This window comes from Cygnus olor, chromosome 11, assembly GCF_009769625.2.
Source record: "Cygnus olor isolate bCygOlo1 chromosome 11, bCygOlo1.pri.v2, whole genome shotgun sequence".
Lineage (NCBI taxonomy): Eukaryota > Metazoa > Chordata > Aves > Anseriformes > Anatidae > Cygnus > Cygnus olor.
This window is the reverse complement of record NC_049179.1, coordinates 2,695,166-2,718,274: the sequence shown is the minus strand read 5'-3', so window position 1 is coordinate 2,718,274 and position 23,109 is coordinate 2,695,166. Positions and strand designations below refer to the sequence as shown.

Here is a 23,109-nt window from a genome sequence, read left to right as displayed (position 1 = left end):
CATGAGAGGCAAGAACAATCTCTACTAGTTATGTTATCTAAAGCAACACACACAGAGTAATAATGGCAGCTAGAGGGAATGAATACTTCATTAGCCCTTATGTTGTAAGAACCATCCCAAATAACACTTATGTTACTTAAAACAAATTTATCGACTAAATGCTTTTTCCGCATTGAGAGAAATAGTATGCTCAGTATTATTTGACCCAGCCAAATAGAGCCCACTAGTCAGCCAATGGATACTGTCCAGACTGTTGTTGTTCAGCAAACCAATGTTGGTCCATATTTAGTATTTTAGGGACAATGAAATTCAGTGTTGTTGACACTATGACCTAGAGGTAAGGAGGGGAACAAAAAATATTGATCCCGGTGCAGCAAAGAACTGTGCATCTTCCACAAGGCTCTGAGCATTCAGGATGCCTCAGTAGGTATACAACATCCTGCAGGACAAACATGCTTTTCTCAGTTACTTTTCCTGCTTATCGCATTGCCTGCTGGTACATATTCAACAAAAGTTCTTATATTAAAGGATGCTTCCAAGATTCCAGCTTGAACATGAAATCTTTTTTATGCAAGAAAAAGTTATGCTTGCATTGTGTCTTACAGTACTCTGTTGGTAGAGACAACGTATTCAGTTAGGAACATACCAAAATCATACATTTTTCCCGACAAATTCTGGCTTTGGAACATCTCTCCCATAAAATTATTGAAGTTGCATAGAAAAAATACCTAGTTCATTTTGTGAAAACATTATTATACAATTTTAAACTTTCTCTAGGAAAGGTAAAGCCATAAAGGCAACTGTCACCTGTAGAAATAAGTGATTTTTTTATTGTACAAAATACAAAAAAAAAAAGCCATAAATTTTAGTTACAATAAAATGTTACAGTTTATATTCAATGACTGTGAAATGCTTTAGTTAGGATTTTGACATGGTTTGGTTTGGATTGTATCTTGTTTAAGAGCTGAATAGTATTCTTATTTATAGCTGTCTTGTGGCTAAGTTTCAGTTTGGTGCCATTTGTGACGCTCTCATATGGGCTGTTACCTCCTAATGGAGTCACCTGAATAAGAGCTCTTGAGTTGTATCCATTTAATTCTTTATTATTTTTTTTTTGTGGGGGGGGGGGGGTGGTTGGTTGCTGTTAAGATTCCCTTGAGTTCCTAAGCAGCAATACCGTGTGCAATGAGTCCAGATAGAGATAACACAAATCTTTTTTTTCCTGACTTTACTTGCACACTCTTGTGTATTTTTAAGAATATTCCTTCCTAGTAAGGAAGGAATACTTTCTCTTACATTCAGGAAAAAGAAAAAAAAAAAAAAGAAAAAAAAAAAACTGAGAAGTAGACACAATTTTTCTCTGGTGTTGAAAGATAGTGTTCTTTAATAGGGAATTTGATCAGAACTAGACTGTATCTGCTGAATTAACGTAGACCTTAGAGATTCTAGAGTCACCTGGGCCTTTTCCTCTATACTGCTGGTGACAATTTTTTTCTCATAATGACTTTCTGTTCAGACCTTATTTCCACCCCCCCCCCCCCCACACACACACACACATTCCAAGAACTGTTTTGGAATGTTAGACATGTGAGTAATAATTCACTTTTTTTCCCCTAATAAGCAAAGAAAACAGATGAAGTATGTAAAGAATTTTGTACATTTTTCTAACAGCTGTAATGTGCAAATGATGCCCCACTACAGTAAAGAACCATCCCTTTAACTGAGAATTAAAGTTGTGTGAGTAAACACATAGAAAACAAAATAAGTTTTTCTGTCACACGCACAAGATGTTATTTAAAGAAAAAAATCATCTGTCTTTGTAGAAGAAGCATATTAGAGTCAAGGAAATGAATTTCATTCTTCAAACATTAGTTTGTTGTTTGATTTTTTAATGATTCCAAACCTGGTAGGCTTAGAAAAAAAAGACACTAATATGATAACGTTATCTTTGTGTCTGAGTATTAAAGGCATAGTTTTGCTATCTGAATTTGCTATCTAATTGTATCTATAAATTCTGTATAAGCTCAAAAACAGTAATGTGTATGCAAATGTATCTCTCTTTCCACCTAGGGTAAAAAGCCCTTTTCCTGTGAAGTTTCCTTTTTTTTTTTTTAAATGCCTAGTAACATGCCTAGTGTGAACATGACCATATATTTACCATGATTTTGTGATTTGGCATTTGCTTCACCTATTCCTCTCACAAATAATTTAGGTTTGAGAAAATTATCACAACCTATGTTAATTCTTTTTTTTTCATCTTCCTATATGACTTGTCCTTATTCATTATACATTATTCACTTTGTTTTCGGGGTTGGAATGAGTTTTGTTTTGGTGAACTGTTAAAATAATGCACTCTTGCCTAATTAAAAGTTTGAAAGAAACTGAGCAAATACAGTTTTATATAGTTTGATTTCTAAAAGTACAGCATGTGGCCATACCTGCTTGAGCAGTTGATTTAGCTGAAACTACTGCATGCCCAAGGGAAAAACTATATATTGAATTCCAATTTGCTGCAGCATTTGCTGAAGGAATTAGTAAGGCTGTTTTAAAGCTTGTAAGAGTGCTGGTCTACTAATTATTACTGAGGTACAAACAATTTTTACTACTTCAGTTACTAATACAAAAGAAAAAAAAACACATTTCAATCTCATTTTAGTAGGATCCTTTTACTTTTTCAGTAATCTCCTTTTGAGAGTTACAACTCTTTCCATCCTGTGAAAGTTTACTTTCTATTAACACACTAGTGCAAACACAAGAAAATTGAAACTTTTAAACTTTGAAATCAAAAACAGGAGAAAGAACACTTGAATAGATTATCCAGTGGCCAAGATACTTGCTTAATATGTATGCAGCTGAAATGGAAATTCCCGCCTAATTTCACAATAGAGAATAGATTTGCATGTTTATTTCTGTCAATATAGCCTGGTGTCTAGTTACTAGTTTGATAATTTTGGGATTACAGCTTTCTTCTTTTTATGCTGGACCACTTTGCTTATAGCAATAACATATTCTTTGGACTGTAGGGAGAATTATTTTATCGTTAGCTATGGCCCTCATCTGGGGAAGAAAATAATAAAGTTTAAATCCCTGTTCTTTGGCATATCTGATAATTTTGCTATTACAGGAGAGTGAAAGGACTTTTCGTTGTTGTTAAATAAAATACATTTTTAATATGGAGAATCAGAACTGGAAAATGAATTCAGTCAGTACATACACTTTTGGGTATTCTTGGATGAATCTGGTATTCTCATTTTGAGCAGATACATGTCCTTGTCAGCATACATATGTTTCTGAATAAACCATGTCTTTGGCAGCTCATCACTCCCCAATGAAAAACATTTGGTTGACAAACTCAACTCGTATACGTTTTCAGGTAATGATTTGGATCAATAAGCTTCAGGATATAGTTTGTATGTGAACTATTAGCTGCCTGATTGGTTGGATGAAATTTTGGGGATGTGAAAATAACGAACAGCAAATAATTGTCCAAAAAAAATTCTTTGGACATGCTACCAAATCAGTAATAATCTGTTTTAAAAACAAACAAAACAAAAGTAGCTTTTTAAAGTGATTTAACAATAAACACACACACACACAAAAAAAGCTGTTCATAATCCTAAGAAAGAATAAAGTATGAAAAAAATGACTTTGGAAAAAGTTGGGACTGAGTCTATTAGCTATTATTCATAAAAATATTTTTGAATCTGCATTTTTTTTTGCAATTTGACCAACTCTGTGAAAATAGAGGAAATTGTATTAAAATGTCAGGTTATAAAAGTGGAACAGAAACAGGAAAAGGCTAACAGATCTTCAAATAATTTTTGTGCTGCTGCATTTTGAGTTTTGTGTTTGTACCTTAAAGTGCTCAAGCTGACAATTTTGAGAATTGTTTAGTATTGTAAAGCTTTCAAAATATTATGACTTATTGTTGGTTGTAGTGAATTTGAAAGGTGAAATATATTATTTTTAAACAACACACAAATTCAGGGTCACTATAGCAAAGCATTTGAAAGAAATAGTTTAAAATAGTGCAAGGGTTTAGGGAGGTTTTCCACTTCCTTTCCTTTCCACCCATATTCTTTGTCTTCAAGGGTTACGTTCCTGCATTAGTCAGAGACAAGTACTGAAGGGTTCTCCTAGATACTAATAGGTATACAAACATGTCCCCTAAATTGTAGCTCTTTATCAAAATCCCAAGTATTACAACTATATTCTAAGTGAATGTTTAGAACTGTGAAAAGGTGAAAAGCTGTAAAAATTAAAGCTGTCACTCTTGGACTTTTATCCTATGTAACAGAAAAACAGCTCAGGTACTTGGTGAAAATGGTATCTTGATGAAATTCTTTTCACAGGACTTTGCTTGTATAAAATAATGTAAAAGTTAACTGTAAGAAGTTTTGGCTAAACATGAAATTTCTGCATATGGATGATATTCAGACTTGTGTATATATGACTGTCTCAATAGCAAGTTGAGGGCAAAATTGTGCACGTTGTTTTTGAGGATAAACTAATGTGTGGTTGACTGATAGTAATATCTACAGTGATTGTGAATATCTATCTTAAAACAGACATAAGGTTTTTGTAAGTATATTCAGGTTTTATTTAACATTTTCTTATTATTTTAGTCCACATCGATCAGAATCTGTACATGACAAATGGCGAAATATGGAAGCAGCCATGTCTTCGTTTTCCAGTTTTTATGAAGAGTTATCAAGCAGTAAGTGTTGAAGAATGGCAATATTAGCTTTTTTAATGTTTTGCATGCATTTAATTGCTAAAATATATCATTTAATTTCAATAATGAAAAAACTATTTATATTCTTTAACATTTAGGAGGTCTGAATTAACTGGTTTAATGTTATTTTCCATGAATATCACTTTTACATACAAAAGCACATTAAATAATACAAAGATATGTTGTGTGATGGCAAAACATTTGGCTGAGTTTCTAAAGATATTTTCTAGCAATCTGAAAAATAGAAATGTAATAATACAAATACTGTTGTCTTCCCCCTCCCCCATCTCCCTCAACACCATTACATGCTCACCCTACAATATATACAACCCTTCAAGCAAACTGTTGCCTTAGTAATACAAGAGTCCTGTAGACTGTTCAGTAATGCCCTTAGACTTTTGGCTTAGTGCAGAATAAAGTAATCTCTTCACGTTGATGTCTCATAGGCAATCGTTCACCATTCTTGGCTTGCAAGCAACTATAAACTTGTTTTTATAGCATGCAATGAACCAAAGAATAGAAGAAAGAATATGAATATTTGACATTATACATTACCTTAACAAATATAGCGTTCCTGTTATCAGCTAAGTCCTGTCCAGATGGATAACATGAACATTTTCAAGTTAAAACTTTTTCTCCTCGTACGTAAATAAACCTTAAAATCCCCATCTAAAATTAGCTTGTGTATCACACAGACATTTTAGGAATGACCACTTTAGCATCGAGGACACACTGGGCAATGTTAAATCTTAACTCTGCTGACCTTTTGGGAGTTTCTGTATATATTTACACTTGTAAAAAGAGATGGGAATAAAGCCAAATTAGAACAGGAGCCTTTTGCATATATATGGACATTAAACTGAACTATATTTTCATGAGAACAGACAATAAGGTTGGATAAGGTACCATATTTGCTGTTCTCTTTTTGGTTATGGGAGACACTTGCTAAAAGACCATTTATGTTTAGAATGGAGTAGCTTTGGGTTAGCTCTTATCTAGGTTAGTAAGAACAATAAAAGCTGCCAATTCGAATAAATATTGCTTTGTTTTTGGTGGGGGGGGAAGGGGGAGAGCATTGTGTTTGAAATAATCTTTACAGTGACAGAGACTTGGATTGATTGAGACAGAACATGAGAGAAAAATAACACTATCTTCTCTTTTATTGCAATGAAGTCAGGCCATACTTAAATTTGTATTCAGTTGAAATCATTGAAATGAAGCAGATTCTGTTTCAAAGGTAGAATGTTAATTGAGGTAGAAGAATTTCAAAATTTCTTTGAAAGAATTGTTTCAAAGGTAGAATGTTAATTTCATAATCTGGTCCCAATGCCAAATCATTAATCAGAGGATATAGCATTTGAAAATTTGGCACTAATTACCCATACTTATAAAATGTCTTTACCATATCTGCTGGTCAAGAAAACAAAACAAACAAAAAAATCAAGCAACATTCAACGTGGCAATTTTGCAAGTTTTGCTGTGTCAGAAAAATGAAAAAAGAAAAATTCATCCTGATATATGAACAAATCTCAAAAAAAAAATTCAAATTAAAATGTGAGAATGAAAGAAGTTTACTTTCATATGATCAGTTTTGCCTTATTTTGTCAATGCTTTTTATATTTTTGTATTAGTCTTTACATTTTGTATAATATGGTACATGTTATGTCAGCTACCAGAGAGAAAGAATGTAATGCTTGCTCTTATCCCATCTAACCATAAAATATCACATGCTCTCATTTTGTTTTCCTTTCTTTTTCACTTTTCTTTTTGATCATACCTGCATGTATATACATATGTTTAAATATTTAATTAGATACTGACAAACATAACTATTTCATAAAGCCATCTACTGAATAACATACTGATCCTCTTCAGACTACACTAGTGAATACAATTGACTTTACAGTATGCATATACCCATGCAATTCCTTCAAGCTTCAGTTTTCGTAGCAGGACTCCATCATCTCAGTGGATGACTGCATTGTGCAACCAGGATACTTTCAATACTTTGTTTTGGTCTTTGCAAATAAGCAGACAACTGTAAACAAAAAGGACTAATCTGATTTTGGATAACGGTAAATAGTTCAGATGACAATGTGATATGGATGCCTTGTGCTTATGGCATTAGATTGAAATGTTCTGAGAAATTATTCTTCTTCAGATGTTGTTGAAGTTAAAAATGTTTAACATCTTTGTATTTCTGTATTTATATGTGTACTGTCAGTTCATAAGTTATGTATGTGTTTTTCAGAAACAAGTAAACGCCATTCCCCTGACTTTAGGAGAGTTTCACTGCTGAAACTCATTTGTTGTTGGAGTGACCAATCTATAAAGGTAGGTAATAGGCTGTGTTAATAGCAACAATCTAATCTTTAAGTGACATTGACTGTAGTTTAGTACTTGGAATCTGTAATGTGATACCGTAGTTACTAATTTATGTAAAATATTATATATAAATCATGGCATTCATATCTTTAAAAATCAGATTACTTTGGTATGGGGTATTCTATTTATAAAGCCTTAATGTGCATGCTCAAATATGAGAAGGTAACTGTCCTAAAGTCTGAATGAATAATCACCAAGTATGCTTAGTGATGTTTTCTAGAGTTCGCAGCATGTTTTTACATTTTCCATTGAATTTAGTGACTGATAAGTTTATGCAATGATAATGGTCTTATCTACCAAAGGAGATTAGTGTGTGGAAAGATAAGGTGTGGAACAAGCTACCTCATACCTTTCATCTGAAAAGATCTTAAGACACTGAAATTGTGAAGTACTGCAAATACCATCCTATCAATCCTACACAAATTTTAATATTAAGACTCAGGTTTGCAATGATCTTTAACCAGCTTTGTAGTGCATTTTTTTTTCCTGTTTGCAACCAAACTGCTGTAAATGCCATAACGTTCAAAGCCATTTGTGACTTTGGCTATAGGGGTGGGTATTCAGCTACCCACGTTTTATATAAAATTATAGTTTTGTTGATAGTAGGATGGTTCTATTTCTGATTTCTGTATACAAACACAGATTCGTGGCCAAACTGTAAATCCTGAACAGCCTGATTAAACAGTCATGTATGTGCTCTCCCAGCATCACTAGTTACTCTACTTTTAAAAAGTGTTTCTTTAAATATCTTTTATGGAGGATACTGACTCTCAGACATGACCCAAAGGATTTGCCATTTATTGATTCCTCATCTCCTTACAGTACTACAACAGATTCTGTGCAAACAAGGAAACTGAAAGAACTTGCTGCAAATGATTGATCATGACTTTACTGACTAACTGACTTATTGAAGTTTAAGGGCCAAGGGAGGTCTTTTTGTTTTAAACTTAAAAAATGCATGTATTTTAAAAATATCTTTACAGGATTTATTTCACCGGTTGATTTTAAGGAGAAGGTCATCTTCATTCATTTTTCTGTTCTTTCGGGTGAAATACTGCTGCTTTTTGCCACACTCCCAACTCACCCAGAAATTACTGAAGTGTTTTGGCCTTTTCAGAGATGCACACATATAGAAATAATTGCTTGCCCAGAAACATTTAATATGATGAAAAAATGATTGTGCTTACTCTATACTTAAACTGTTCCTCTATAATAGATGTTTAGTTGTATTTTAATTTTATTTACTGTACTCTTATATTATTGCAGCTTCATGAAAACTTTGTGGCTGAAATGGTGCACAATGAAAAAATAAATCAAACTCTAATGCAACTGAAGTGTTTTGATGTTGATTCTGGGAGATATAAGCATCCTTTTTTCCACTAGGAAGATTTCTTTAATTATTCCTTTGCTCTTCCTAGCTCCTTATTATTCAAATAATAGAGATTGAAATGTGTCCTTCCTATTCCTTTATTCAGTCATTTCAAGAAAAAGAATACAATATGAAATAATTTGCTTCCTTCTCTTCTGCTCTAAGATATTTTCCTATCTCATTGAGTGAAGCTGCTACTTGTTAGGTTGACTTCCCTGAAGATTGAAGTCCTTTATCTCTTCATAAAAATGTTTATAGACCAAGTAAGCTTCTTCCTACAATATGCCTTATTCCACGAGCTGAACAACATTTTGTAAGACATAATAAACAACCATGTTTCCATAGCCTTTGTTCTATTTTCAGTGCTAATCTTGGCAAAGGAAATCAGTATCAAAACAGTGAGTTTTGCGTGAATCTTTTGTAGGTCAGTAGTTCCACTAAAAAAAAATGCTGTCTCCAATCTTTGTATATATGGTCAAGGATTTTATTACATGGCAACATGCAAGCAGTCTGTCAGACTTGTTTGGCACCATTCAGTCTATGGGGATTCAGCAGTTTGTCTCTGTTTTGTGTATGACAGTAAGAGGAATCTGTGGTGTGACAAATCCATATGGAAATGTCTGAGCTTTGTCCCATTAACTACTAATGCCTTCACAATCAGTAGGGAGTCATGCATCTGTTTCTTTTAGTACTGAGGTACCTGGACATGAGTCAGTTCTAATCTTGAAACCATCCTGTTATATAGTCCCAAGTAATAAGACCTTGTTAGAACTGTATTAATTCAGGACCACCATCAGAAAAACAGTTTATATAGCTTCAGTGTATAACATTTAGGTCCTGATTTGGAAGTCCTCCTCCATCATCCTGATCTTACTATATTCCTTTTCTCTACAAAAAAAACCTGTATCGTCTATAATTAGCTGGCTACTTTGCACAGTCTTCACTTAGGAAAACTGCTGATGCCATATTTAGACCTCTGACATAACCATTTGCATGAGGACTGTGGTTGCTTTAGCCTCCTCTTTCACGAGTGGGAAAAGATAGAAACTGTGGAGGGACTGTTCATATTTTTGGAGGAACGAATCATCTCTGTACGTCCTCATCTCTTTCTGTGGATTTCTTTCTGTTAATACCTAAAATAAGATGGGATAAATCTGAGGCTTATTACAGAGAATTTTACTTTCAAGCCATAGATCACTTCCTGTTAAGGCTATTGCTGACTGTAGTACAGATAAGCAAGTAACTTCTTTACTTATGCTGCTCAAGTTTACAGTAATTTCCCTAAAAAGCTATGGATGCATTGTTTTTACGGTGTTTGACTCTTTACCTGAAGACAACTTACCTCATTATTAGTATCTAAACAATCCCCCTGGTAGTGGATCCCCTCCATAGCCATGCTGCTGTCATTTAGAAGGAAGAATAATTAATTTATGCTCCCCCCGCTCCATATGACTATATGTTCTTGTAGTAGGGGTTGTCTATCAATTTATTTATATTAGAGGAAAGGAAACTGGATGCTACAAGTCTGATGCTTTGATCTGTAGTTTTTTTGCTCCCTGATGTGCCTGTGTTATACAGGCACCTGGGAGTCAGATTCCAGAAGGCTTAACCCTGTAAAGGTTACGGCCCGAGCAATAACCAGGGGTGATGTCCAGTGCCTTCTCTCATCAGACCCAGTCATTATAAGAATAGTTATGCTTGGAAATAATTGATTAGGAGAAGAAAGGAAAGTCAATATAACTTAGTATTTATGTAACAATACTGCTTGCTTCAGCTCTTGTTCACTTATGTTTGAATTGTTCTCAGATATTGGTGCTGCAGGTCCTGATGGTCAAGCAAATACCTTTCACCACTGAATATCTCTATTTGTAGTTGGACATAGAGTATTTATACCTTGTCAGGTATACCCTTAGAAGAAGCATAATTTCTATCGTATTTCACAGTCTCAGCTCAAAAGTAGATTATATTTTCAGAAATTTTTACAATTATGAGAAAAAGGAAAAGAAAAACGTGTTAGCCAATAAGATAGCAGTTTTACACGTAATTCTGAAGAATCCTAAAGACAGACTGGAAAATGTCAAAGAAAATGAAAAGTACTCATGTAAATGTGTTTTGTGTTAAAAATGGGCGAAGTTTCTGCAGATTTTTGAGCTTGGAGATAGCGTTAGATGAGGTATATAAATTGATGGGGAAAACACAGTGGGAGGACAAAAACAAATGTGAAACCACACTGAGCCCTGTGGAAATGGGGATTCAACAGTGATAGACGAGTAGCATGCAGAGACATACAGGTGCTTGCACAATATTACGTTGTGCCATTTGCAACAGTTTTTTGTTGTTGTTTTTTTTAATTCCATTGTAAGATGTTAGAGGAAATCACATTTTATAAATGCTGTCTGGCTGACATACACAGCAATGAATATCATATCCATATTACTTACAGGTTCTTAGTATATCAGAAAAATAGATAATGTGTCCAATTCTCTTGTGTATCTGTTAGATATTTTCCTTTGGTCTGAAGTTTTCCTAGGACAATGAAAATGTCTCTGGGCTTCCTTCTCTTTCTTAATTATTGTAGATACATTGTAAGAGTCCTCTATAAAGTCAGGATCTGTAATCCCCAAAGCTCAGGGTTCTATGGATGTGAGGAATCAGAAAATGCCTTTTGTTTCCACTGTAAAATAAAGTGCTGTTATAACAAGATGGTTTGCACTGTGTCACAACACACAGAGCTGTGTTCATTTGCTGTGAACTTTCACACTATGAACCTGACTGGGGTATACTTGTCTGTAATAAGGCATTTTGTCATGAAGGACACCTACAGCCTTTGTTCTGCTTAATGATTTGAATTTACAAGAGCAGCTAGAAATGCGATTGAGGATAGCCCACGAATTCACTGTACTTGATTAGTGAGATGAAATCTCTCTCCTCCAGGCAGTTTGAGGAAACCTGCATATTGACTTAAATTCTTATTTAATTTAAATTATTAACATACTGTTTTTAATATAACATTATATAAAGAGCGTTTATAATTGAAACATATTTAACTTACTTATTTTCATATGCAACTTAAATTTATATTTATGTTAAGGTGGGGTACACTGTCCTGGAAACTTCAGATTTTCTCTGTCCTTCAGGAAGAGTAGTTGAATAACTACCTACTGGGGATGGGGTGGGGAATGTATCCCTTTCCTGATGGACATACCAAATAAAAAGGTACACATGCTACCATTCTGCATCACACTGAAATGTAGACTGAGTAGGAACTACAAAAGCTCAGGTCCATTGTGGAAGGTCTCCATGTGCTTTATACATGTCTTAGGTTTTAAAATTTCCCAAGTTCTCCTTGGGCTTCTCCACTAAAGCAAAGATGAGTAAAAATAATAACCCGTCATACAGTCTGTAAACAGCACTGTCTTAACACACATACGTGGTGTTAACGTAACAGGTATTGCAAGTGCCATTTATAGGCTGTTCATATTTGCAGCAGTTGTTCCTTTTGGATAAGAGGAGTCAGTGGAACCTTTTGCTTCTTGTGTTTAAAAAAAAATAAAAAAATGAAGCATTAACATTGTTGAGCTGGAGAAATAGAAGATTGCCACTAATAATGAAACATTTGGGAAGCTTTTTGGAGACAGACTGGACACCCAAATTTCTAAAAATGTCAAAACACTAAGTCCTTATTCAGTCCATGAATCACTGCACACAAAGAAGCAAATAAAGATATTTTTTATTGGATGATATCACCACCTGTCCTATTTAACATATATTGTCATGACCCCTTGATATCAAAGAGGTAGTAGGCAAACAATTCTAGTTTGGAGATTAAGGAAAATTAATGTTTAATTTGTGAACAACAGTCACAATTCACAATTTGCACCACTTTATTGCTATCCAGTTAACATTTGTTACTCTGTGCATATAGAGCCACATGATTATCACTGTCTGAAAGATATTGGTAAATGTTGACTTTCTAATGGCATCTACTCAACCATCTTAAAATCTTCTGGTATTTGCTTAAAAGGGACAAGTGCTTAAATAAATAACTGAAGTACCAATATCATCCAATTATAATTTGCATTTTTGACAGATTATTGAGGCACTGCAAGCGGTGCTGTTTGCAGAAGTTCAAAGGACTATGAAAACCTTGAGAAAGACAGCAGTCTACAGAGAACCGTTGGCCATAGTAGAGAATGGAAATGGTAAGTTGCAGACACTGCCAAAGTCTAAGGAGGCAAAACAGATGGGTTTGCAATACATTAAAAACTTTGCCATGTAAATGCAAAATTTATCGGTATATTCTTTTAGCTGAGAACTTTCTCTAGTACTCAGAAGTTAGCAGTATGAGTTCATAATACATTATTACCATGTAAGACAAGCCAAGTGGCCTATTCTTGACCCTATCAGCCTATTGCTTTTTCAGATGTATGTCAGGGAGTTAAAGGACTTCTACACTCTCTCATCATCTCACAACATTAAAGAAGAACAGACAGTTTCTTTGCTTGTATGATTTCCACTACAAATATAATTGTTCTGGTATTGTAAGTACATCTGAAAATAAAGGAAGCAGTGTGCTTGAAATAGGATCAGTAAATCATAATTTAAAAAAAAAAGTTTTGCAAATTTATCTTTTCTATGACATCAGTCTTATCCAGCACTAAAAATTAATTGCTTAAATTTTATACCTTCGTAATGTAATATAGAATATTTTATTTTTCTTTTAGAAATAACCTCTCTGCAAAGGAGATATCGAATACATTTTACAATTAGATCATTTCATTTTACAAGAGGCCTACCCTTTGCAACTTTACAATGGTGCTAATGTTTATGGTAAAAAAGATTGAACTTGAATTTATATTATGGAGTTATACTTTCTTTCTTTTTTTACCACATTAGCTGAGTCATAAAATCAAGTGACCTGAATTTTACATCTGATCTTATTAGTGAGCCTTCTATTGGGAAACTAATTTATAATCTCATTGAGTATGTGTCTGTCATATAAAATTGTTGCATACTTGCTTCTTCCAGAATGCTGAAAATGATTAGTCATACCTGTTTCAGGCCACAGAACAATACAGACTCTCTAAAATTTTCGCTGTTGGAATATAACAAACTACAAACACTTTGAATTATTGTCATATATGAATTTATAATTTGTTTACGCTGGAGACTGCATTGAATCATTCTAGTTCTATGCAGTTTGGGATAAGTTGCTTTGTAACTATAAAACATCCCCACCAGCAAAGTTCATACCTGGACTTGATTTCAGAATTCCTGAATTTTCAGGCTGCATTCCAATGCGGTGTTTTGACATGGATTACAACAAAAATTGGATCAACTAGAATTTTAAAATGCAAATGCAGACATCTGCAAACTCCAGATGTGTTTAAGTGTTTGGTTTGATTTAAACCCTTCTATACTAGATGAAAAAAAGTCTCTTATGTAAAGAGTGCTGGAATGATTACAAGAGTCTTGTAGTCGAGTGCTGCTTAACTCTACTTAAGTATTGAGGCTCACAAAAGTTATGAACTGAGGGCAGCTACTCTAGATTTCCAGTCTCTGAAAGGGGAATGTGGCTGTTTGCATATCATGTAAAAAAAAAAAAAAAAAGTCTTTTTCCTTACCCTATTATTTGCAAGTTACTCGAGGAAAAAAATAGAAAATTCCTCTGTTACAGTGAGCACAACACTCATGTGTGCCTATAGTGGCTGGGAAATAGCTTTTTTTTTTTTTCATACTTGATCCTATAAAGCAGTGTGGATTTTTTTATTTATTTTTTTTTAAATATCATTGTTCAGCAACGTATTCTGGAGCAGACTGAAACAGATAGGAACACTAGGAAAGAGTTTACACTGAGTATTTAATATACTAGTTTTCTTTTTTTCCTCATTTCCATTAATGTTTTAACTTATTGCATTATCCATCATATTACGTAAGTAGCGCAAGTATTCTTATTTTGGCTTTTATGTTTTTCTAAGAGGAACTATCAAAAGGAAAAAGTTGTTAAAAGGAAATATAAATGCAACTAAATGTAGTTTCTTTGTTAATGTCAGTGATATGATCATTTTGGGCCTCTTCCAAATATACTGATAAACATTTTGATATCAATGGTAAGATTGCTATCTGTGAGCTTTGGTTAAGTTCCTCAGAGAAACTGAGGTTTTCCCTGTCTTTTTTTGTTTGTGTTTTGTTTTTTTTTGGTTGGTTGGTTCCTGCTTTTTGTTTGTTGGCATTCATCATAATGCTGAAAAAGGACATTGTACTAATCTCTTACTGCCTTTTTCCTAGACATTAGTAACCTTACAGTAACGGTACCATTTAACAGATTTCAGTGTGGTATTGTTTTCCACTGCCAGCTAAGTCAGAAGAGGTGGATTTAAGAATCTTATCTACCCTTATTTGCGTAAACTAAGAGGAAATAAATTTGCTGGCATTCTTTATTCATCTTTCATTTTTAATGTTTGATCTTATGACATACATACCTGGTACATATCCAGCCACATGCAGAACTTATTAGATCAGAGGAAAAATGGTGGTAATCTCATTCAATAGCCTGGCGACTGGATACAAAGAAATTGGATAGTCCCTCCTGTAGTTCATTTGAACCCACAGCTTCCTCAACAGTAATTCATTGCTTATCTTCAAGGCATTTTGCAGTGAGTTTTTCAAATTCATTTACAGAAGATGTTTCACTTTTAATGCAAATCTCAAAATATTTCTAAGTGCTAGAATATTTGCAAGACTTAGAAACTAGCTTCCCTCACCTCCAGATAAGTGTTGTGTGTAGAACTGTAATCTCCTTTTAGCCAGTGCACTGAAGCAGTGTCATATGTGCCATCCTTGAATGTCTATTTCTTCTAATGCAGAAGGAGCCAAAACTATATTACCTGAGACAGCAGTCAAGTACACAAGTTTTTCCGGCGTTTTGTGCATAACTTTATTTTTTATTTTTAAATGTGAATAACTGGATTCAGTTACGTTTTAGGAAAATTGAGAGGATAAATGTGTTTTTGATATTTATGCTCAGATATTAAATAGAGGAATTGATGTACATATTTCAGGAATGCCAAAAGTTGGAAAAGCGAACAGCGAACACAACATACCAACTTTATTTGTAAATACAGTATATTATTTTAACTGCATCTTAGATTAGTGAAAAATCACACTGCTAAGTTTAGCTTGCAATAAATTCTGGTTAATGCATAAAAAAATCCTAATTTAAGTAAAAACTAATGATCTAAGATTTTAAGTATATTTGAAAGCTATTAACTATAACCTCATCTTTTGCATGTGGTTTTGGAGCACTTTGAATTATTCAATTAAATTGGTTCTTGCAGGAAAAACAAGCTTCTTCTGATAAATACCAGTACGAAATTAACAGTCAAATATGAGTTTCAGAGTTGTGTGTCAAGAACTGTCAGAGTTTTATCTGCAACACAATGTTTTGTTAAAATAAGGACTTCTATTTGGTCAGTAATGATAAATTGGTCAGTAATGATAAATCAATGAAAGAAAAGATATAATAGCTTCCGTTCACTACAAAGTGTAGCAACTTGCAGCGGAAGCTTTCAAACACTTCTGTTGTCTCAATTTCAGAAACCAGTCTGGTTGCATACTTTTATGTGAACTTTATGCATATTTGTTAGGAAATCATTTTGTGACAGTGCCTTTTTTGTACAGCAAATTAATCTTCTAGCTTGCCTGTGAAGTCTTAACGTTTTGTCAGAAAAGTGCAGATAAGCACAAAGGATGTGCTTCTGTCTGATACTTTCTTTCATCTTGTCTTCTTCCTGTAGCCTACTGCCTTTTCATATTAGACCAAGTATGAGATTTGACTATATATTTAAACAGACAAATTTGTACCATTGATATCACCATGATTACATTTAAATGAAAACTTGACCTTTGTTGCCTGATTGATGTAGAAATAACTTTTAGTGGTGTCAGAGACATTTGATAATGTAACCACACACATTAATATAACTTGTGTTGTTTCTGTTCTGATGAAACACTCCACACCCAGGGATCTTGAACATCTGATGAATTCACTGTACAATGAGATAAATGCATCTGCCCTCACATCTTTACATTTCCCTTACTATGTTAATTTCAAGTTTGGATTTGAGCTTTTGACACATATAATATTCAGTCTTTGAAACTCTATGCCTTGCTGTTGCTGGGTTCCATTTCTAACATGAATCAAGTAATCAAATAAAATCTGGGAAAAGGTGTCTAGTTAAGTCCTAGAACATCACTTAAGCAGAAAAATAAATACATAAATAAAAGGAGGAAAAAAAAAGCTAATGAGAAGATAATGGATGCAAAGGAATTGAGGTTAAAATATAGTAGTCCAGATAAAATAGAGAGAAAAAGATATTGTAATAGAAACATGGCAATGTAAATGTACAACAGGGTGAAAATTTTCCAGTGGAAGTCATATCCAGAAAATTGGCTGCTGATTAAAAAAATTTCAGGAACAGAATTTGATCCCATTTCTGGCATGATAAGGGTTTTTGATGTTAGTTGGCAGATAGACAAGAAAATGAGGAAATTTTGACAGAGTGCATTATTTTGTCTTGAACTTTGTCAATTCCTAATTGTGAGAAGACAATTAAATGTAAAAACTGATAAGAATCCAACAGCATGGGTTTCAAAGAGTATGAGACAGAATCCTCTTTTTGTAAGCACATTCGAATGATGTGAGGGAAAAATACAAGTTGTTATCAGGAAGAAAACTGAACAAATGAGAATCACCTTTCATTATGACAGATTTCATAAAGAATAGCAAGTGAAGGATTTGTGCTAGCTTTTATTATCTCTTTGTGAAATTCACAAATCCTACTGCTATTTTCTTATATGCAAATATTTGAAGGAATCTAAGATAGTTTACCCCACGCGGACTGCTTTAAAGATTTTATTGCTGTACAGGAAGCAATGGTAATTCCTGCTGATTTCTCAGACTAGTTCAATTTTTCAAGAGTATTGTGCTTATTTTCAGTTTGGGCTATGAAGACCTGGAGTATGACTCCAGAGGTTGTATTTTCATAGGCAAAAAGTGCCACAGGACTAATAGATTACTTTTTATATTACTTAAATTACTTTTGAATGAAGTTTTAAAAAATATTAATTATTTTTTTAAGAGGGACATTTCTATCTTATATCAAATTGCTGCTCACAAAATGTAGTGAGTGCTCATCTTGTTAGTTCCAAGTAGACTCCAAATTATATAAGCTGAAATCTAAATTTGGCCACTGCAGCCAGGAGATGAGCATAGGTTTTGGTAAAAAATAAGAATATTGACATGAAGAAATCTTTAGACTCCAGGTACTGTTTTCATAAATGGAGCCTCCAAAATGTGTAAACTGAAATCACCTTCAGAGTCGCACAGCACCTGTGATTAAAACAAGTACAATTTCAAATTAAATTGGTTAAAATTGTCCCTCTTTCTATGTAGTCTCTCTATGCTTTCCAAGGATTTCCAAACTTTGGTTGTAAAGCAACTTCTGAATTAAACACTACATTCTTATTTTCTTGTAGTTTTTACTTTTCAACTGGTTTGAATTTTGGCTTTTTCCACTCTGGCCTCTCTCATATTTTTCCAGTCTAATAGTGTTCTCCTGTTGCATGTTATGTCCCCCATCTGGATTCTTCCAGGCTGCTTTATCCCTTTACAGTGCCATCTTCTTTTTCAGCATCCTTCTCTAGCTGCATAGTCTTTCTGATTTCTGCATTGGTCTTGCTTCTCTCTCTTCTAACTCATCAGAAATTCTCTTCTATTTGGACCTTGATATATTGCACAACCCTGCCAATGGTCTTAGTGTATACACTCCTTTGGCATAAAACATTGTCTACTATGGCTGCCTTGAAGTTTTCTATGCCTTTTTGTTGTTGTTGTTGCTCCACATTACGCTGAATGGCAAGAGAAACTATAGAATTTGTTGTATGGAAAAAATTTTAGGAGGCTTTTTTTTAAGGTAATAGGGGTGGGGATAATAGAGCCAAGGATTATATAGACGTTGAAAATGTTTTAAAGGACAGTAAATGTACAAGTTTAGTTGGAGAGGAATGCAATGAATAAAAATCATTTAAGGAAGTCGTTTATAGATTTGTTGCGGTAAGGCATTTGGAGATTATTAATACAGAAGGTTTACTGTAGTTAATTAGAGATGCTCAACTTAAATATTAAAAGATAGAGTTTCAAAAAATTTTGTTAAAAGTGTGATACTACTTGATGGAAAAAAAAAAGTGATTACACAAATTGCAGTTTAAATAAAATCTGATGCTCTCCCAGGTCATATCAAGGCTGTCAACATCACGGCAGCAAGAGGGAAGAAGTTCAAACACTTCAACCTTTTCCTAAGTAAATATTATGAATTTTCCTCTGGAACAAAATATTATCACAGAGATCTGCAGAATCACAGATCTGTATGGATAATCATAGAATCATTAGGGTTGGAGAAGACCTCCAAGATCATCTGGTCCAACCATCACTCTATTAAGCACCAGGCCAACCTTTCCTTAAACATCCCTAGGTATGGTGACTCCACCACTTCCCTGGGCAACCTGTTCCAATGCCTGACTACTCTTTCTGAGAGGAAATGTCTCCTAACTTCCAACCTGAGCCTCCCCTGGTGCAACTTGAGGCCATTCCCTCTAGTCCTATCACTAGTTACTTGTGAGAAGAGGCTGATCCCCAGCTCCCCAAACCTCCCTTTCAGGTGGTTGTAGAGAGCAATAAGGTCTCCCCTAAACCTCCTCTTCTCCAGACTAAACAAACCCTGTTCCCTCAGATGCTCCTTGCACAACTTGTGTTCCAGGCCCTTCACCAGCTTCTCTGGACACACTTCATGTCCTTCTTGTACTGAGGGACCCAAAACTGAACACAGTACTTGAGGTGCAACCTCACCAGAACAGAATACAAGGGGGAAATCACCTCCCTGGTCCTGCTGAATACACCGTTCCTGATACAAGCCAGGATGCCGTTGGCCTTCTTGGCCACCTGAGCACATCAGGCAAGAATCAATCAGCACCACCAGAACCTTTTCCTCTGCACATATTGAAACATAATATTTTGCTCAAAGGAAGGTATTTCTTTATATTTGCTTTGTTTTCCCCAGAAATAAGAATGTTACATTATTTTCAGAATGAATTTTCCTTTCTCTGTTTCTCTGTTCACTCTGTTCTTATTATCACAGATGCGTTGGCCAATAAGAGCAGCAAGTTTTGTAGACAAAACTGATATTTTGTATTTTGGTCTTGGACAAGTTCATGCAACTAACAAAAGCTCATTAAATTATGAGACTTCAGGTCGTTTAAAAAATCTCTGGCTGACCAATTTGGTATGCACTTGCATTAGCAACTAGCAATGTAATAAATGACAGTATAATCAACATTTCATCACTATTAATGAGTGAGATTTATCTGTAATCTCATTATAGTCCTTTAAACAGCAAACAAATTAATCTAGTATTTGTTTGACAAATACAAGCTGGTGACAGCAGTAGCTTTCTTCTATACTGAATATGCATTAAAAATGAGTGTATTATATCTTAGTTTCATATTACAAATATTTCCAGTAAAAGAATACAAATCAATGTTATATTTTAGCATCTAACCTGTGGTTTATCTATACCACTGTATCATCTCCTATATATCCAATTAAAACTGTATTTTGATCCAGTAGTCTTTAATATTAGTGGTCAAGTACTAAAGGAAGCAAGCTTAAAGACTCATTCTAGAACTACAGCTTATTTCATTCTATGCATCATATATTTTACCAGAGAACTTCTTAATGTAGCAGAAATCAGATTTAGTGTGTATTTTTACACAAAATCAAATTGTACAGGCGCCATCTCAGACTCCTCCAAAACATTAGGAAGGATAGAATTGCTGTAGGACACTGGTCAGGGAGGGAGTAAGGATGACATGTATTCTAAATTCAAATGCACAATACAGTTTGGGCCATTTTCTACTTATTTGTTGGTTTTTTATTTATTATTATTATTTTTTCAGTGTTTACGTACTGACCAGGAAAAATTTCTCATAACTTTCTATTTAGATCTTTAAAGGTAGATGCTTTTTCTTTTACTGTTAATGCAGGCATAAAATTACTATTGTCTCATTTTAACCCCTCTACTGCTTAACTTTATTTAAAAGTTCATTGGGCAAAGTGAAATGAAAGATTTAAAAAATTTAAAGCTGGTTCTGAGTTCGGTATTCAAAATGAATGAAGGAACTGCACATACTCCATGTTTAAAACAGTGTCCCTAGCTTTTCTGGTGCAAGGCTAATCACCTCTGTCTTTTACTCTTTTGTTGAAGAGCCACAACTTGTCATACCTTTCTTCGTTATTGTGAATGTCCTTGCACGAATTATTCTTAGTCAAACAGCATTTAGATTACAGGATCACAGAAGGGTTGAGGTTGGAAGGGACCTCCAAAGATCATCTGGTCCAACCCCCCTGCTCATGCAGGGTCAACTAGAGCATGTTACACAGGATGGCATTCAGGCTCGTTTTGAGTACCTCCAGAGGAGACTCCACAGCCTCCCTGGGCAGCCCGTTCCAGTGCTCTGCCACCCAAACCATAAAGAAGTTTTTCCTCATATGGTGATGAAACCTCCCGTGGTTCAATTTATACCCATTACCACTTGTCCTATCACTGGCCCCCACTCAGAAGAGTTTGGCCCCGTACTCTTTACATTGTCCCCTCAGATATTTGTAGAGGTTGATAAGATCCCCTCTCACTCTCCTCTTCTCTAGAATCACAGTACCGCAGGTCTTCAAGTGTAGGAGCGGTGGCCAGCAACACTGCAACTTTTTATTAACCTGTGGATGTTTCAGGACAAGACAAAAGTACAATGCTCTGCCATCTGAAAATTAAAAAAAAAAATGTTTAAAAGCAAACAAAAAAATAAAGGGGCTCAGGAACACATTAACAATTTCCAGTCCTGGCCCAAGAGAATCACAGAATCAGAGAATTGTAGGGGCTGGAAGGGACCTCAAGAGATCATCGGGTCTAATCCTCCTGTCAAAGCAGGTTCCCTAGTGCAGATTGCCCAGGCAGGCGTCCAGGTGGGCCTTGAATATCTCCAGAGAAGGAGACTCCATAACCTCCCTGGGCAGTCTGTTCCAGTGCTCCATCACCCTCGTTGTGAAGAAGTTCTTTCGCATATTGGTGCGGAAATTCCTGTGATCCATATTTTGCCCGTTGCCCCTTGTCCTGTCCCCACAAACCACTGAAAAGAGTTTGGCCAAATCCCTCTGTCTCCCACACTTAAGGTATTTGTAAACATTAATAAGATCCCCTCTCAGTCTTCTTTTCTCAAGGCTGAATAGGCCCAGATCTTTCAGCCTTTCCTCATAGGGAACATGCTCCAGGCCCCGTATCATCTTTGTGGCCCTCTGCTGGACTCTTTCCAGAAGATCCCTGTCTCTTTTTTGTACTGGGGAGCCCAGAAATGGACACAGTACTCCAGGTGAGACCTGACCAGGGCAGAGTAGAGGGGGAGGATCACCTCCCTTGACCTGCTGACCCCACTACTTTTAATGCATGCCAGGATCCCATTGGACTTCTTGGCCACTAGGGCACGCTGCTGGCTCACGGTCAACCTGTTGTCCACTAGGACCCCCAGGTCCTTCTCCATAGAGCTCCTCTCCAGCAGGTCGTCCCCCAGCCTGTACTGATACATGTGGTTGTTCACTCTCAGGTGCAGGTTTCTACACTTGCTCTTGCTAAACTTCATTTGGTTTCTTCCTGCCCAGCTCTCCAGCCTGTCCAGGTCTTGCTGAATGGCAGCACAGCCTTCTGGTGTGTTGACCACTCCTCCCACCTTTGTATCATCAGTGTACTTGCTGAGAGTGAACACTATTCCCTCATCAAGGTTGTTGATGAAGATGTTGAACAAGACTGGACCCAGCACCGACCCCTGGGGAACACCGCTAGTCACAGGTCTCCAGCCGGACTCTGCGCTGCCAGTCACCACCCTCTGAGCTTGGCCAGTCAGCCAGTTCTCAACCCACCTTACTGTCCACTCATCTATCCCACACTTTCTCAGCTTTGCTAGCAGAATGTCGTGGGAGACAGTATCGAAAGCCTTGCTAAAGTCAAGGTAGATGCCATCCACAGCTCTCCCTGCATCTACCCAGCTGGTGATGCCATCACAGACAGTGATGAGGTTGGCTGAGCATGATTTCCCCTTGGTGAATCCATGCTGACTACTCCTCATAACCTTCTTCTCTTCCAATTGCTTGGAGATGACATCCACAACAAGCTGTTCCAACACCTTTCCAGGGTCAGAGGTGAGACTGACTGGCCTGTAGTTTCCTGGATCCTCCTTCTTGCCATTCTTGAAGACCAGAGTGACATTGGCTATACTCTAGTCTTCAGGCACCTTTCCTGTTCTCCCAGACTCTTCAAAGATGATAGAGTGGTTTGGGGATCACATCCACCAGCTCCCTCAGCACATGTGGATGCATCCCATCAGGGCTCATGGATTTGTGTGTGTTGATCCCATGCAGATGCTCCCGAACCACTCCCTCCTCAGCCAGAAGGGGAGCTCTCCATTTCCCAGACTCTTTTTCCTCCCTTCACGGTCCAGGAGTCCTGGGGGGGAATCTTTG

The 23,109-nt window shown here is 35.7% G+C and overlaps 1 protein-coding gene across 6 annotated transcripts in view; it reads left to right on the top strand.

The window, feature by feature from the left end:
• WDR72 (WD repeat domain 72) overlaps window positions 1–23,109 on the top strand; it is a 121,128-nt gene that overhangs the window by 56,745 nt on the left and 41,274 nt on the right. For 5 of the 6 annotated variants that reach the window (XM_040570310.1, XM_040570312.1, XM_040570309.1 and 2 more), the window contains 3 exons: window positions 4,626–4,717; window positions 6,987–7,069; window positions 12,580–12,691. In XM_040570310.1, coding sequence (XP_040426244.1) covers window positions 4,626–4,717; window positions 6,987–7,069; window positions 12,580–12,691 — 287 coding nt within the window. Of the gene's footprint in view, window positions 1–4,625; window positions 4,718–6,986; window positions 7,070–12,579; window positions 12,692–13,213; window positions 14,767–23,109 lie in introns of those variants that run through there. The other variant, XM_040570308.1, reaches the window with a different exon arrangement.